The 17,341-nt window shown below is 34.1% G+C and overlaps 1 protein-coding gene across 13 annotated transcripts in view; it reads left to right on the forward strand.

Moving 5' to 3' along the window:
• Positions 1-17,341, forward strand: part of DMXL2 (Dmx like 2) — a 178,959-nt gene that overhangs the window by 80,260 nt on the left and 81,358 nt on the right. For 12 of the 13 annotated variants that reach the window (XM_055279123.2, XM_055279133.2, XM_063639437.1 and 9 more), the window contains exons 7-13: positions 1,960-2,138; positions 3,617-3,800; positions 6,874-7,048; positions 10,925-11,164; positions 11,642-11,913; positions 12,544-13,240; positions 13,625-13,746. In XM_055279123.2, the coding sequence (XP_055135098.1) occupies positions 1,960-2,138; positions 3,617-3,800; positions 6,874-7,048; positions 10,925-11,164; positions 11,642-11,913; positions 12,544-13,240; positions 13,625-13,746 (1,869 nt within the window). The remainder of the gene's footprint in view (positions 1-1,959; positions 2,139-3,616; positions 3,801-6,873; positions 7,049-10,924; positions 11,165-11,641; positions 11,914-12,543; positions 13,241-13,624; positions 13,747-17,341) is intronic. The other variant, XM_055279134.2, reaches the window with a different exon arrangement.

Here is a 17,341-nt window from a genome sequence, read left to right on the forward strand (position 1 = left end):
ATGCCCATCAGTCAATGAGTGGATAAAGAAATTGTGGTATGTATATATACCATGCAATGCTATTCAGCCATAAAAAGGAATGAAATGACATTTGCAGCAACCTGGATGGAATTGGCGACCATTATTGTAAGTGAAGTAACTCAGGAATGGAAAACCAAACATCGTATGTTCTCACTCATAAGTGGGAGCTAATCTATGAGGTTGCAGAGGCATAAGAATGATGCAATGGACTTTGGGGACTAGGGAGGAAGGGTGGGAGGAGAGTGAGGGATAAAAGACTACAAATTGGGTACAATGTATATTGCTTGGGCGATGGGTGCACCAAAATCCCACAAATCACCACTGAAGAACTTATTCATGTAACCAAACACTACCTGTTCCCCCAAAACCTATGGAAATTAAATAAATAAATAACACAAAAACACTAAACAAAAAAAGAAAAAGCTAGGAATTTCCCTCATGCACTCAGGTAACTGCAATTCCCCCTTTTGATATGTTGTACTTTCATTTTCATTCATATTTTCAACATAGTTTAAAATTTCCCCTGTAATTTAGAAGTTTTTAGTTTTCAAATATTTGAGAATTTTCTAGATAACTTTCTGTTATCAGTTATTTAATTTTGTTGTGGTTTTACAGTTTTAGACAATAACAGATGAAAGAGGGACTGCTTCATTTGAGGGGGAGATTGGTGGGAATGGGAGAAGGGCTAGAGTATCACCTGCTCATGGGGCTCTTTGTATTTCCATTGTGACTTTTGAGGGGCTCTCGGGTACCTGTAAAATTTCTTTGTTACGTAGTCTGAAACCACTGCATAGGATGTGCTGTAAATTTGATTATGTGAAAATGATGCTATGCTGATGAAGATACTTGGAGGAAAGCAACTAGTACATTAAGTGGCTGTCTAAGGGCAAGCACTTAAAAGATTTGCTGTATAATTAAAATATCCAAAAAAATGAGACATTAATGGAAATGTTTGTTTCATTATGCAGCATAAATTGAGAATGAGTACCAAGATGGAAAAAACAGAATTGTTTGTCTAGTCCAAATGAAAATATTTGGACCAATGCATACTTTTCAGGAATATATAATTTCAGAATTTCTCAGAGGTTATATTTTTGCAGAAGTGATAACATTTCTTATTTCCCTTTAATGCAGTTTTTATTATTGGTTATAAAGCACTATAAAAGATAGTTTCTGTTAAAATACAATTGTTTAGCCTTTAACTAAATTGTTAGAACTAAGTAAAATGATTAAGTCAGTGCCTATTGTTATACTTGTAAATATTTTAAGTGGGCATTGAGGTGGTTCCTGACAGCTACCTCCATGCATTCTTTATCATCACTTAGAGTAGGGATCGGAGAACTGTGGCCCAAGAGCTAAGAATGTTTTTTACCTTTTTAAAGGGATGTAAGAAAAAAAGAAGAATCTGTGTCATAGATACGTGTAGCCCACAAAGCCTAACTTATTTACCATCTGGCCCTTTGCAGAAAAATTTGCTGACTCTTGATTTAGAGTAAGAAACAATTCATATTCATGAGGTGAACGGTGAAGGGTGAAGGGTTTCACTGTTATAGACCACTTCAAAAAGGAAAGGATAACAATGACTGAAAAGATAGCATGGATCTTTCTAATTCTTGCTTAACTAACTTATTCAAGGGGCTAGCATCAGAATCTTTTCTCTGCACTGACCAATTTGTCTAAATGGGGGAATTTGGCATCAGTCTGCATTTGAAAAACAGTATCACACAGAAAAGATTGATAATGAATAGACTCTTCATTTATTTTTCAAGAATAGTGTTCTTTAAAGTAATAAATGTAATTTTAAGATAAGTTTTGTATTATGTATAAGTCACATATTAGTTTTTAGATATAGCTTAATTTTTAAAACTTCTTCAAACCACTTAAATTTTGAATTGTGTATATACAAATTAATTTTATATTGACCTATGTATTTTTCAGGATGATTGTCTTTTGAAAGTGTGGTATCCTATGACTGGTTGGAAGTCTTCAATTATACCTCAGGATCATCATGAAGTAAAAAGGAGACAGTCCTCTACTCAATTTTCTTTTGTTTACTTGGCACATCCCCGAGCCGTGACAGGTTTTTCATGGCGCAAAACTAGCAAGTATATGCCCAGGTTAGATGAATGAATCATGCAGCTTTAGTTTGCATCCTTAAATGTTTGTTAAAATAATGAAAATAGAGTCCTTTTATTTACATGGTGGCAATTAATAACATAGGCTCTGGCATCAAGCTGCCTGAAATCAAATCCTACTATTAGCTTCATGAATTTTTGACTAAATTTCTTAAGCTGTCTATGCCTCAGTTTTTCTCTGTAGAATGAGGGTAGTAATAGTACCTACCTCAGAGAGTTACTGTGAAACTAAAATGCAGTTTGTGGGTGGGAAGTGCTTAGTACAGGCCTTTGCACATACTTTGTGTCCAGGCAATGAAATTGTTGGTAGTAGCTGTGGTACTAGCAGATCCTAGCAAGAAAATGTTTGCAAATAACAGGAAAGCACACACTGAAAGGAAATATATCAGTATAAAACTGTCAGTTGTGTATATGGTGTTAAAGCATATAATGTACTCTGAAAAAAGTGGCCAGGTTGTGTTTTTTTGTTTGTTTGTTTGTTTGTTTGTTTTTTAAATCTGAGAGCTGTCAACAGAAGCTTCTCAAAGGATTTTTTATTATACATTTTTTCCTCATCATTGTGGCACCTCTTAAAAGTATTTAGAAGATTAAATAAACTGCAAAACAGCTTATACAAATGATTCCTTTATTATATACAGGTCTAAGAAAGCTGTTGGGCACTCAGAAGCTTGCTTAGAAATCTAGTTTATTCTTGAGGGAGGGTTATTTCACCTACTAAATATATCTGAGGATTGTTTATGCCTGATAGGAAATATAGCACACATTGTAGAGATGCTCAGTAAATGATAACGTGGGAAATTTATATACTTTTTGAATCTAAATAAAAAGTCTATTCTGCTTAAGTCATCTGCATCTATTTGCAGAATACTTTTGACTTAGATTCTGTGTGAGCATTTTTTTAAAGGGAGAATTTTTTTTGTTCCTTTGTAACAAACAGGTAAGTTACTTTAGCTGCTCCATGCTATGCCATTTTTGCTTATTTTAACTTAATGGAAATGGATTTATAGTTTGAAATTATATTCTCCTTACAGTTTTATGATGAAGATAATTATTTGTTTGTAACTGTTTGGGTTATAGGAAGGATGATGTAAAGTGATGAAACTACTGCCATAAGCCAGATAGTTTAATTACATTTAATGATCTTTTATTATGGTCATTCTGTAATTTGCAATGATTAGGTTTTCTTTTGCTGTTTAGTTTGTATGTTTTGTTTAGGGGATACTAATAATCCTCTAGAGCCTGAATGTATAATCTGGCAGTAATTTCTATTTCTTTTTTCAAAACAATTTCCCAGTTCTTATGATGTTCACAGTGATACTATATATGATTTCAAGCTCTTTGATTGATTTCTTTTTCCATAGTGTTTTGCACTAATGTTACCTTTATGCATGAAGAACCAAAATATTAGTTGATGGGATTGATATTCACATTAACCTTTATTTATTTCTCTTTGTTGTTAGGGGTTCTGTCTGTAATGTGTTATTAACTTCATGTCATGATGGTGTGTGCCGGCTCTGGGCAGAAACTTTATTACCAGAAGACTGTCTTTTGGGTGAGCAGATTTGTGAGACTACCACTTCCAGCATTGCCAGCAACCTTTCTCATGCTGGAAGACACAAAGACAGAATACAGCATGCTCTTGAGGTATTATATTATTTAAAATGGTAAATGAATTTTGAAGATAATGTGAGCCTGGTGGAAATTGATAAACTAACATGCAGATGGCACACATGGTACATGTAATGAGTGAAATTAATAGCAATAAACTCTGATTTATGCTTGTAAGACTACTCATTTATTCCACTAAGAAGCCAAATGCAGAAATTAATAGTCTCAGACATGTTGTATAGGTAAATATTATTAAAAGTTTTTTTAAAATCGATATTTTATGCTCAAGTTCTAGATAATATTATTTTAATTCTTTTGTTTTGCATGTCAGATGTGAAAATCTGTGGGACTAAGTATTAGTAAAATATGTAAAGGTCCTTGAAATTAGTTGTAATTAAAAATATTTTGCTTTTGTTTCATAAAGATTAAAATTTTATTGTTCTAGTTAAAAATGACTGTTTTGTTCCTTAAGAATAAAGATGTTTATTAAGATATTAGACACAAATGAACTGCTTTGGAGTTTCCATGATTGAATATTTTGAAAATGAAATAATTTTTATAATTTTTAAATACAGTATGAAATAAAAGTACTTTATAAGAAATTACATTATAACACATAGCACAAATGATTGTGTCCCATATGATTAGGTAATACAATGAGATATATGCATTGTTTTAAATTGTCAGAAATTTATTATAGTAAACTTAGATTACTATTTTTCTTGTGGCTGTTTTTTATTCAAATAATGTATGCTTATTCTAGAATTGGATTAAGAAAAGGAGAAGAAATACGGAATGTATAATTCAGCTATTCTAGTCATGTGAATATGTGTATTTTTCTTTATAAGATTGAGATCATATTATGCAGTAATACTTTATAGGTTTTTTATACTTAATTTGTTTACACTCTACATTATTGACTATACTTTTACATTATGTATTTACATTAACAGTTTAAAGGTTGCATAGTCAAAGTGGCTTTGCCATTTTACCAAGCAGAAATATTATACAACTTTGACAAGTTAAGGATGTGGTCCTTAAAAGTTTTATATGAAGTAGGCCTCCTCAGATATTGTCTGTATTGGGCCATTCTTGCACTGCTATGAAGAAACGTCTGAAACTGGGTGATTTATAATGAAAAGAGGTTTAATTGGCTCATGGTTCTATAGGAAGCATGGCACCAGAATCTGGTTGGCTTCTAGGGAGGCCACAGGGAGCTTTTACCCATGGCAGAAGGTGAAGCAGGAGCCGGCACATCACATGGTGAAAGCAGGAGCAAGAGAGAGTTGGGGGGAGGTGCCACACACTTTTAAATGACCAAATCTTATAAGAACTCACTCGCTATTGCAAAGACAATACCAACACCAAGCCATGTGGGATCCGCCTCATGACCCCAAACAGCTCCCACCAGGCTCTACCTCCAGCATTGGGGATTACAATTCAACATGAGATTTAGGCAGGGTCAAATATCCAAACTATATCACTGTCTGTGACTGGGCGCTATTTTTACATTTTTTTCAATATTTAAAATGTAAGTGAAATTAAAAGCAGATGTCAAAACAGTTAAAGTTATCTTTTATTTTGATATTGATATTTAGTAGGACAAAGTATTTAATTTTTAACTAGATATTTGTGATCACTTATACTTATGTAACATGTTTTATCTTCAAATTATATACGAGCCTTTGGAAACTAAGGGCTTTTAGACATCTTTGTATCCTCCATGGTACCTGATATATTGCTTTTCAAGTGTTTGTTAAATTGAATTATTGCCATGTAAAATAGAACAGAAATATAAGTAAATATGTAACCAGTGATTTGACAAGTTTTTACTGTCTTTTAGTAATATTATTAATTAATATGTTAAGATAGTTTTTAAAAGAAAAAGCATAATTGTCTGACTTACGAGCCACTTGGCTTTCTGACATCCTGTCCTTTCCTGTGGAACTCCTTACTGTTAGGTCTATATAATTGTATATATTCTCAAGTTATATTTTTTGTTTCTAGGAGAAAATAGCCAGTATTAGATCAGTCTTGTCAGTCTAATTTAAAATAATGGTTAATGTCGAAGATCCAGTGAAAATAATTTGATAGGCAGTTTGGACCAGGGGGTCTCTAATGTCAGTCTTAACCCTATTATCAAAGCAACGAGCAACTCCGTAGTGGGAGACCAGAGGTGGGAGATACACCATTGGCCTGATACTGTTTTCCGTATGCAAGATGAGAAGGGCTGTAGAAATTGAGAGGATGTACCAGATATGTTACTTTAACGAAGAAAGAAGTGATAACATTTTATACTTTATTTAATTGAATGTGGGGAACAAAGGAAAATAATAGAAAATTATTATGAAACATGGTCTTGGGAGTGGGTTAAGTTACAGAATAAGGAATTACTGTGAGGTGGGGCCATGATATGGAGAAAAAAGATAATGCCAAGAATGACATGGCCCCATGTCTAAAATAGTCCACATGATCACACATGCTAATGAAGAATTTTAATCATATAGATTTATCTCAATTTAAACAAATCCAAATTGCAAATTGTTTGAAACAATTTAAACAAATTAAAGGTCAACATTTTAAGGAGGTCTTTCCTTGCCTACTCCTATCTAAGTAGGTTCCCCTTGTTATTCTGTATTTTCATACCCTGTTTTGTTCTTTATAATAGATATTATGAATTTGATTGTTTAGCTGGCTGTTGAATTCTAAGTGAGAGGCAATATTGGGGAGGCAATATTCTTCCTGGTAGGAGGACTCAGGAATTTTTTTTTTTTCACTCTTATGACTAGAAAATTCTGTCTCAGTACTAGGATATCCCGAAAAAAAAAAAATCTTTGGACCTCCTAATATTAACGGGAATCTTTATTCATGTTTTGTAGATACCATGAATAAGTATTTTTGCACACTACTTTTTGCCTTGAACTAAAAGTTTACAAGAACTGTAGAGAATACATCCAAAATAGTTCTACTGTGATTTAAAAAGTTTCCTTTAAAATGATCAGGTTTTTGTGGAGAAAAAAATCTTAAACCTCTTAATAATTAAGAGTACTTTGGTTGGCATTTATTAGACCTTCCAGAGTTGGACTCAGCAACTATTTTTCTATTTTAGACAATACACCATTTGAAAAATTTAAGGAAAGGACAGAGGAGGTCATCTGTTCTTGTAACTCATGCTGAATTAATGCCCGACCAGACAGCAATGCATGAAGTTCAAAGACACATTTCCCACCATGCAAATGCACTCTGTCATTTTCATATTGCAGCAAGCATCAACCCTGCCACAGGTAAAGGATAAAGTTTTATTTCCCATAAATATGTTGAAGTCAGGTAAATAAATAGAAAAGTGGAACTACTTTCATAACCTGTTTTTTATTTTATTATTTCATGTTGCCTTTAAAATACTTAATTGGAATAGAGATATAATATAAAGTACCATTTTTTGAATTGGGACTATGTGATTCTCAGGATATTAACTTCAGTAACTATTTCTGAGCATGTTTGTCTAGACTATAACAAGCATTCCTAGTAAATTAGAGCTGTGATTGAACCTGGTATCACAAGTGGTGGCAGCCGGGTAAATTAGTGTAATTTCTCTCACTTCACAGTTTAAATCTTCCCAACTCTTCTTTATAACCTCCTCTAAATGTATTTTTACAAAGTTTTCCTTATATCTCAGCATATCTTGTTTTCTACCCTTGTAGACTTTCTTGTCTTATACTAAGGAAAACACTTTTCCTTCTAACTTGAATATTTTCTTTTCCCTTTTTCCCCTATGTGACTGAGAAGTATTTTGAGGCAGGTTCTGTGTTGGCAAATGCATATTTGAGAGCTTCTATTTAAAGGCAATATGTTTTCCTTCTGCATGGAAATGTAGGAGAAAGGCTATAAATTTTATATTACATTGCTCATGGAACTATATAAAGTTTTATATAAAGTTATAGTTGTATGTTATTGAACTGGAGGTCTGTTGCTTCAGAATGAAGGGGCTTTTATTTTTGAATATTTCTGTATGTAAATACAGTATTTAGTAAATAGAATTCTAAAAGGGTGATCTGCAGTGGTAACTCTAGATACGTGCTGTTTTATAGAGTAGCCACTAGCCCCCATATTAGCTATTTGAGCACTTGAAATGTGGCTGGTCCAAATTGAGATATGCTGTAAAACACACACTGAATTTCTAAGACTTAGTATAAAAAAAGAAAAATATTTCATTAATAATTTTATTTCATATTGATTACTTGTTGAAATACTATTTTGTATATGTTGAGTCAAATAAAGTATATTATTAAAATTATTATTACCTGTTTCATTTTACCTTTTGTAACGTGGCTATTGAAATATCTAAAATTACTTAACATGTCTTGCATTTTTGGTTTGCATTATATTTCTGTTGGGCAGTGCTTTGCCATCTGATTAAATGTTGTTTTGCTTTATATTCTTTCTGATCTAATATCTTCATTGTATTCTAAGAATGTCTTTATAATTTAACTTGTTTTCAAAATGTGGTTTTAGATTTTTATGAATTTTTAACCTTTTTAAAAGAACCTTTTCTTGAATTACTGTGATAAAAATTTAACTTCAAAACAAAATGCAATTCGTGATAGTCTGCACTAAATTCAATACATATGAGAAACCTTGGCTTTTTAACTGTGTACACTATCCTAATTATATGGAATAGGATCACAGAGGATGAGCATTCTGTCACATCATTTGAGCCTAAGGACTGGATGTGTTCTTGTAGCCATTGGGCCTTGGTCTTCCCCAGCTTCTTTACTAACCTTCACTAATTTTATTCATGCTCATCCTAACTTACCTACATATTATTTTAAAAACAATTTTGTTAAAAATGTTTAACATCATGCATTTTTAGTTACTGCATGTAAATATAACATTTAGGTTGACCAAATAGATTACTAAATGCAAATAATTTTATATTGTTAGGACTTGTCCTCTTCACCTTTTTTTCAAAAAATGTTTTGAAACTACAAGAAAGTTGAAAGAATAGTACAGCAAATATCCATATACCACTTACCCAGATTTACCACATATTAACATCTTGTCATTTATTCTTTTGTTCTCCTTCTCTGCCTGTATAGATATGTCTTTGCTGCCTCTTCTCTTATTTTTGACGGAACTATTTGAAAGTAAAGTTGTTGATTACAATACCCTAAACATACCCTAATTATCCTAAATATTTTCCATTACCTAAATATTTAAGAATGTATCTTTTAGTAAAAAGGGAATTCGCCTCCAGAACTGTAATACTGTTATTGCATGGGAGGAACGGATAAAATAATATCATGTAATATACCATTCATACGCAAATATAGATTCCTTTCTTAAATGCAGATTATTTTCTTTAAATTCCTCCAATCTAGAACAGTCCCTCTCTCAATTGTCAAAAAAAAATCTGTGAGTCTCAAAAAGTTGTCTCTCAGTTTTCTTTCAAAATATTTCGCAGGCTGAATATTTGTTCATAAGATTTAGGTTTAACATTTTGAGCAAGATTACTACATAGGCACATAGGTGATTGTAGTGTTTTATAGGATTGCTAATTCACAAATCCTATTTTATATGATTTATTTCCTTTTTATCACAAAACCAGAGTAGTCATCCAGGAACTGGAAAGAAAGAACAAATTAGAACATTTAACATTCATATTTATTATAATAGAACATTACCAGAATGTCCATGCATTTTATCTTTAGATTTTTACTTCTTTTTGCAAAGGACAATTTTTCCTTCTGTTGAATGAATTATTTATAATATGGATTGAAATTAAGGAGATTAAGTTTTTGATTTATACCATTTTTTGGGTGGAGGAGGACAGGGTCTTGCTCTGTCACCCAGGCTAGAGTGCAGCCTTGACCTCTCGGGCTCAGGCAATCCTACCACCTCAGCCTCCTGAGTAGCTGGGACCACAGGTGTGTGCCACTACACCTGGCTAATTTTTGTATTTTTTGTAGAGACAGTGTCTCGCTATGTTTCCCAGGCTGGTCCCAAACTCCTAAGTTCAAGCGATCCTCCCGCCTTGGCCTCCAAAAATGCTAGGATTACAGACATGAGCCACCACACCTGGCCAGTTTATACTATCTTACATGAACTCATCAATTTCATAAATTTCAGTTACCTCAAATGGAGAAATTATCTTGTACTTAGAATTTTGCCTGCCTTCTTGTGTTTTTTTCTTGATGTTTTTCCTGACAGCTTTTTAGTAAAGTTTCAAACACTGAGAAAAGTTGGAAGAATAGTACAGTGAATACTTTTATATTCTTCACTTTGATTCAACAGTTGTTAACATTTTGCCACAGTTGCTTTATATGTGGCAAATGTCTCTGTGTGTATGTGTATGAAATGTTTTCTTTTCTCTCTTTCTTTCTCTTTCTTCTTTTTTTTTTTTTTGGGAAATGGAGTCTTGCTCTGTCACACAGGCTGGAGTGCAGTGGAGTGATCTCAGCTCATTGCAACCTCTGCCTCCTGGGTTCAAGCAATTCTCCTGCTTAAGCCTCCCAAATAGCTGGGACTACAGGCACACCCCTCCACGCTGGGCTAATTTTTTGTATTTTAGTAGAGATGGGGCTTCACTGTGTTGCCCAGGCTGGTCTCGAACTCCTGAGCTCAGGCAATCCACCCGCCTCTCCCTCCCAAAGTGCTAAGATTACAGGCATGAGTCACCGCACATGGTCAAAATGTTTTCTTAGTCTTTTCAAAGTAAGTTACACCTATCATGGTGTATCACCCTTACATTAGCAAGTATCTCCTAAAATTCTCTCACGTAATCATAATATCATCATACCTAAGAAAATGATAAGTAATTCCATAATATCTAATATCCAGTTCATATTTAAACTTCTCTAGTTATCTCTTTTATAGCTGCTTTTCTGCTTTAATTTTTCATCCCCTGTCCCCAAACTAGAATTCACTGAAGGTTGATGCATTCGTGTATTTTGTTTTTAAGTTAATAGTTTAATTTCATATGTCTATCATTAATTCTTAAGATTTACATTTACCATTAAATTCAGTTAAAGTTTTTACAAATGCTGCTAAAATTATGTTGACTTGTTTAGCACCTTATCTTTGTATAGATTAGTCATTGTAAGCACTTGTCATGTTTTTAAAGAAATAAAAAAATTATATTGAAATCTTTTTTATTTCCACAGATATTCCAAATGTCTTGGTTGGCACTGCATTTAATGTTGATGATGGAAATGGGGGCTTTGTAGTTCATTGGTTAAACAACAAGGAATTTCATTTTACATCATCTACAGAAATATTTATGCATCAATTACGAAAACTTTCTGATAAGCAGGTAGATCATGAAAATGATGATGCAGATAGAGAAGACGAGGAACATTCACAGGAGGATAGAGAACGGGGTTTACATATGAAATTAGACCATGGTTAGTATCCTGTGTTCAGATTTTTCTTACTCCGAAATTAACAACTTTCTGTGGTACCACTGTTAGTTTTGAATTCTTCCTTCCCGCTCTTCCTCCTTTTTACTTTTCTATTTGTTACACAAGTATTTACTGACCATCTGCCTTGGATCAGGTACTCTGCTAGGTCCTGCAAACATCATCTAACTCTGTATGTTTTGTTATAACATATTGCTTTGAGTCTTTGGAAGCCATATCCTTTTCTGGGGAACAGGTTTTGCTAATGGTAGTAATAATGATAGGGTGAATGAAGTTTTAATTTATCTAAAAGTAGTAACTGTAGTAACTTTCAATTCAGACAAAAGTTTCCTTTGTTTTTTTTTCCTGACTGTAAATTGGAAAAGAGATTTAGTTTTTAAAGATAGTATGCCATTTATTTATAGTCTAGTATGTAAATGAATTATTTAATGCATGTATTGATAAATATATTTTCTGGTTCAGATTTATCCCTGGATAGAGAATCTGAGGCAGGTACAGGATCATCAGAACATGAAGATGGAGAAAGAGAAGGAAGTCCTAGAACTTATTCACGACTTAGTGTACCAATGCCACTGCCTACGGTTCTGCTTGATCGGAAGATTGAAACACTGCTAACTGAATGGAATAAGAATCCTGATATGCTTTTTACAATACACCCTGTAGATGGTACCTTTCTAGTGTGGCATGTAAAGTATTTGGATGAATATAATCCTGGAATATTTAGACAAGTTCAGGTATATTTTATTGATGAAATAGTTATTACATTTCTTAAAATAGTGAAAAGAAATAAATGCTTTGAAGATTTAGCATGTTTGTAGAATTACTGAAAATTTTGGTTTTGATAAGCATCTGAGTAAAGAATACTTCTTTCTTTCAGAAGGGATCAGTGACCATAAGCTTAGCAAACTTGATTAGTTAGAAGATAATGAATTTGGCCTTGAAATGCAGTACTGAATATTTAAATATATGTGTTGATTTTTCGGGGAATTAATAATATTTCGAATAAGATTAAGAAACTACCCTGAAGATGTGAATCAGGATGAGCTCCTCCTTGTGGCCGATTTGATGAGCTAAACGAAGCTGCCTTTATTTATCATCTCTCTCAACTTTATTGCTATTTAGGTCTGTGGCTGTGGTCATTTTGTTGTACAAGCAAAGCACTTGAACTTTTTTTCGTCAGCCTTCTCTTAGGCCATGAATAGAGATATGATATTACCTAAGTAGAACAAAGGGATTGGACCATAAAGAGGTTGAAAATGACATTTTTTTGATAAGAAGCTGAGATTTGGTATTTTGAGAATAGAAGTATTTTTTTTGAGAGGAGGTAAACTATTTGCACTGAATCATATAATTATGTTTTTCAGGTTTCTTTTTCTTCTCGGATTCCTGTTGCATTTCCGTCTGGTGATGCAAGCTCTCTTAGTAAAAATATCATGATGTATGCCTGTATAAATGCGACAAAAGATTCTCACCACACGCTGTTAGACCAGGAGGGGATGTCTGTAGGCAGTCCTCACGGATCACAGCCACACTCTAGATCACACAGTACAAATATGAACATCTTAGCTCCCACAGTAATGATGATCTCTAAACACATAGATGGTTCTTTAAATCAGTGGGCAGTCACTTTTGCTGATAAGTCTGCCTTTACCACTGTTCTAACTGTATCTCACAAATTTAGATATTGCGGTCATCGATTTCACCTCAATGACCTGGCATGTCATTCAGTTTTACCACTGTTATTGACATCCTCTCATCATAATGCTCTATTGACTCCTGAATCAGATTGTCAGTGGGACTCAGACAATAAATTAAGTAGATTAATGGACCCTGTAAAACATATAAAAGGTTCCTCGAAACAACCTCTTAGAAATGCAGCAACTCGTACATTTCATGACCCAAATGCAATCTACAGTGAACTTATTCTGTGGCGTGTAGACCCAATAGGACCTTTGTCATACACTGGAGGAGTATCAGAATTGGCTCGAATTAACTCTTTACATACCTCGGCGTTCTCTAATGTGGCTTGGCTTCCAACTCTCATTCCCAGTTACTGTCTAGGTAAGTGTTCATTGTGATTGTGAAATTAAAAGCTTTTAAACTATTATTTGTTATATACAAAATGGTTTATATTTGTTGTCATTAAGATGATTTTTAATAAGTATTCAGTTTTCATTATTAAGATGATTTTTAATAAATATTCAGAATACAGGCATGAGACTGATTTTTAGAACTTCTAGAAGTTTTTAACCTTTTCTCTCATAATCCATTTTTTAATTAAAATTTTTGTTAATAATTTTGTATCTACTTACTGTGCTTGTTTAATTATGATTCTAGACCATGGTTAAGCCTAAAAAAAATGTGAATACTTGTTTCTTATCCTTTAGCCAATAAGAAAAATACACTACATGTTTAGAACCCAGAGGCCTTGTTTTCCTTTCTCAGGCACATATTGCAATTCTGCAAGTGCTTGCTTTGTTGCTTCTGATGGCAAAAATCTGAGACTCTATCAAGCTGTAGTGGATGCAAGGAAATTATTGGATGAATTGTCAGACCCAGAATCTTCAGTAAGTATTTAATAATCTTTATTAATTTATCTAAGGTGATAAAGAATTCTCTTTTGACTTTGTCTAGGACCTGTATTTGTTAGTTGCTGTTTAGGGAGTAAGCATATGTTCTGGGCTGCATATGACATGTATATGACACATTTATTTTTTTGTAAGTTGTGTTCCAAGGTATATGAATCAAAATGTTAGTGTACATACCACACATTAATACATTTTACATAAAAAGAAATAAAAAGAATTTTTTTCTAAACTATGATCTGTTTGTAACATATTTTACTCTCTAGTTTGGTTCTGTTAATCTTACTTTGCTCAAAAGAAGTTTTAAGGCATCTTTACCAAGCTGTATGTTTAGGTTGGAAAATTGGAACTTTTTCAAGCTTGATTCACCATTTTAAAAAATGCTCTGGTTAGAATTTGTTATCAGTGGGTGGCAGCATCTCATTCTGATAGTTCTGTATCTGAGCTAGAAGTCATATATGTTAGTATCTAGAGTTGAACGGTAGATTTGCCATTTACCTGTAAAAATAACTATTCTAATAAAAATGTTTCCAGTATTGAAAACCAATGACTATTTTTGAGCATCTACTATGTTCTCCTAGATGTAGAGGGAATACAAAATATAAGTTTCAGACCTACCTTTAAGGAGCTTTTAATTTAGTTTAAGAGAGAGCTTATTAATAAAAAGTTAAGTAGCAGTTTAAGACATAAGAAGAGGAGTCTAAGGGTGGTATGTAATTAATTGCCAAAAGGATGGCCCTAGAAGCGTTTCATTATTCAGAGGAGAGAGAGAGATCAGATTAAGGTAGGCATAGAATTCTTTATTAAGGACAATATTTGGGTTCATTCTTGATGAGTGGATAAGATTTAGAAAGATAAATTCTTTGTCTTTGCCTGAGTGAGAAAATTGCCTGGAAGTAAGTATAGATACAGGAAAATACATGTGTAAAGCTTGTTCCAGAAGCAGTGAGAAAACCATTTGGATTGGAGCTTAAGGTTTGGCACAGAGAAAGTCTAGAAAAATAGAATCATAGAACTAAAATTGGAAGATATTTTAAAGGTCACCTGGTCTCACCAGTCATCTGATGCTTTATTCCCCTCTGCTTCATTCCTGCCAATTTCTCATCTGGCCACCAATAAGGGAGACTCAACTCTAAATGCAGCTCATTCTATCCTTGAATAGCTCACACAATCATATTGAAATGCTGTTTGTTTTGTGTAAATTCTACTTGTTAGTGCTAGTTCTACTTGGAATAGATCTAATATTTCTTGCGTATGAGAGTACCTCAAGATATTAAAAGACAGCTTTCTTGTAACCTGTGAACCTTACTACCTCAGGCCAGACCTGCTCCCCCTGTGCCTATCAAGTTTCTTCAACTGTTTTACATTTGACCCTGGTTACACTTCTGAGCAGGTTTCAGTTTGTCTGTACTCTGAGTCTTGTAGGATGACTAAAACATAGCAATATTGTGATCTCTGTCATTAGATACATTTATGTTTTGACAGTCACTCCACATTCTTTGTATGTAATTGATTCATCATGAGCTTACTGTCAGTATCCCAAAGTCTTTCCCCTTCCCTGCCCTCTGCTAAACCTTGTCTTCTCCATTCTGTATTTGTGCCTTTGGATTTGGGGTCCAAGTGTAGACCTATTTTTCCTGTTACATTTCATCTTGCTAAGCGCAACTAAACAGTCCAATCTCTCAGTATCTTTTTGAATCTGGATTATGTTATTTAATATATTTGTTATTGCTTTATGGCTATGTCACCAGCCTGTTTGAAGAGTGTTATACCTACATCATCTGAGTCAGTTATTATTATGATAGGCAGGTCTGAAGAAAGAGCCTAACAGTATACATTTGAAATCTTTCTCCATTTTCATTTTTTGGAATGTTTTCCAGCTTGTTTCAAGGATTTCTGTGAGACAGCTTGTCATATACTTTGCTGAAATCAAATACAGTCTTTTTTTTTTTATTTTTTTTTATTTTTTTTTCATTTTTTATTATACTTTAGCGTTTTAGGGTACATGTGCACAATGTGCAGGTTTGTTACATATGTATCCATGTGCCATGTTGATTTCCTGCACCCATTAACTCGTCATTTAGCATTAGGTGTATCTCCTAATGCTGTCCCTCCCCCCTCCCCCGACCCCACAACAGTCCCCGGAGTGTGATGTTCCCCTTCCTGTGTCCATGAGTTCTCATTGTTCAGTTCCCACCTATGAGTGAGAACATGCGGTGTTTGGTTTTTTGTCCTTGCGATAGTTTACTGAGAATGATGTTTTCCAGTTTCATCCATGTCCCTACAAAGGACACGAGCTCATCATTTTTTATGGCTGCATAGTATTCCATGGTGTATATGTGCCACATTTTCTTAATCCAGTCTATCATTGTTGGACATTTGGGTTGGTTCCAACTCTTTGCTATTGTGAATAGTGCCGCAATAAACATACGTGTGCATGTGTCTTTATAGCAGCATGATTTATAGTCCTTTGGGTATATACCCAGTAATGGGATGGCTGGGTCAAATGGTATTTCTAGTTCGAGATCCCTGAGGAATCGCCACACTGACTTCCACAATGGTTGAACTAGTTTACAGTCCCACCAACAGTGTAAAAGTGTTCCTATTTCTCCACATCCTCTCCAGCACCTGTTGTTTCCTGATTTTTTAATGATGGCCATTCTAACTGGTGTGAGATGGTATCTCACTGTGGTTTTGATTTGCATTTCTCTGATGGCCAGTGATGATGAGCATTTCTTCATGTGTTTTTTGGCTGCATAAATGTCTTCTTTTGAGAAGTGTCTGTTCATGTCCTCTGCCCACTTTTTGATGGGGTTGTTTGTTTTTTTCTTGTAAATTTGTTTGAGTTCATTGTAGATTCTGGATATTAGCCCTTTGTCAGATGAGTAGGTTGCAAAAATTTTCTCCCATTGTGTAGGTTGCCTGTTCACGCTGATGATAGTTTCTTTTGCTGTGCAGAAGCTCTTTAGTTTAATGAGATCCCGTTTGTCGATTTTGGCTTTTGTTGCCATTGCTTTTGGTGTTTTAGACATGAAGTCCTTGCCCACGCCTATGTCCTGAATGGTATTGCCTAGGTTTTCTTGTAGGATTTTAATGGTTTTAGGTCTAACATATAAGTCTTTAATCCATCTTGAATTAATTTTTGTATAAGGTGTAAGGAAGGGATCCAGTTGCAGCTTTCTACATATGGCTAGCCAGTTTTCCCAGCACCATTTATTAAATAGGGAATCCTTTCCCCATTTCTTGTTTTTGTCAGGTTTGTCAAAGATCAGATAGTTGTAGCTATGCGGCATCATTTCTGAGGGCTCTGTTCTGTTCCATTGATCTATGTCTCTGTTGTGGTACCAGTACCATGCTGTTTTGATTACTGTAGCCTTGTAGTATAGTTTAAAGTCAGGTAGAGTGATGCCTCCAGCTTTGTTCTTTTGGCTTAGGATTGACTTGGCGATGCGGGCTCTTTTTTGGTTCCATATGAACTTTAAAGTAGTTTTTTCCAATTCTGTGAAGAAAGTCATTGGTAGCTTGATGGGGATGGCATTGAATCTATAAATTACCTTGGGCAGTATGGCCATTTTCA

Source organism: Symphalangus syndactylus, chromosome 5 (assembly GCF_028878055.3).
Source record: "Symphalangus syndactylus isolate Jambi chromosome 5, NHGRI_mSymSyn1-v2.1_pri, whole genome shotgun sequence".
Classification (NCBI taxonomy): Eukaryota; Metazoa; Chordata; class Mammalia; order Primates; family Hylobatidae; genus Symphalangus; species Symphalangus syndactylus.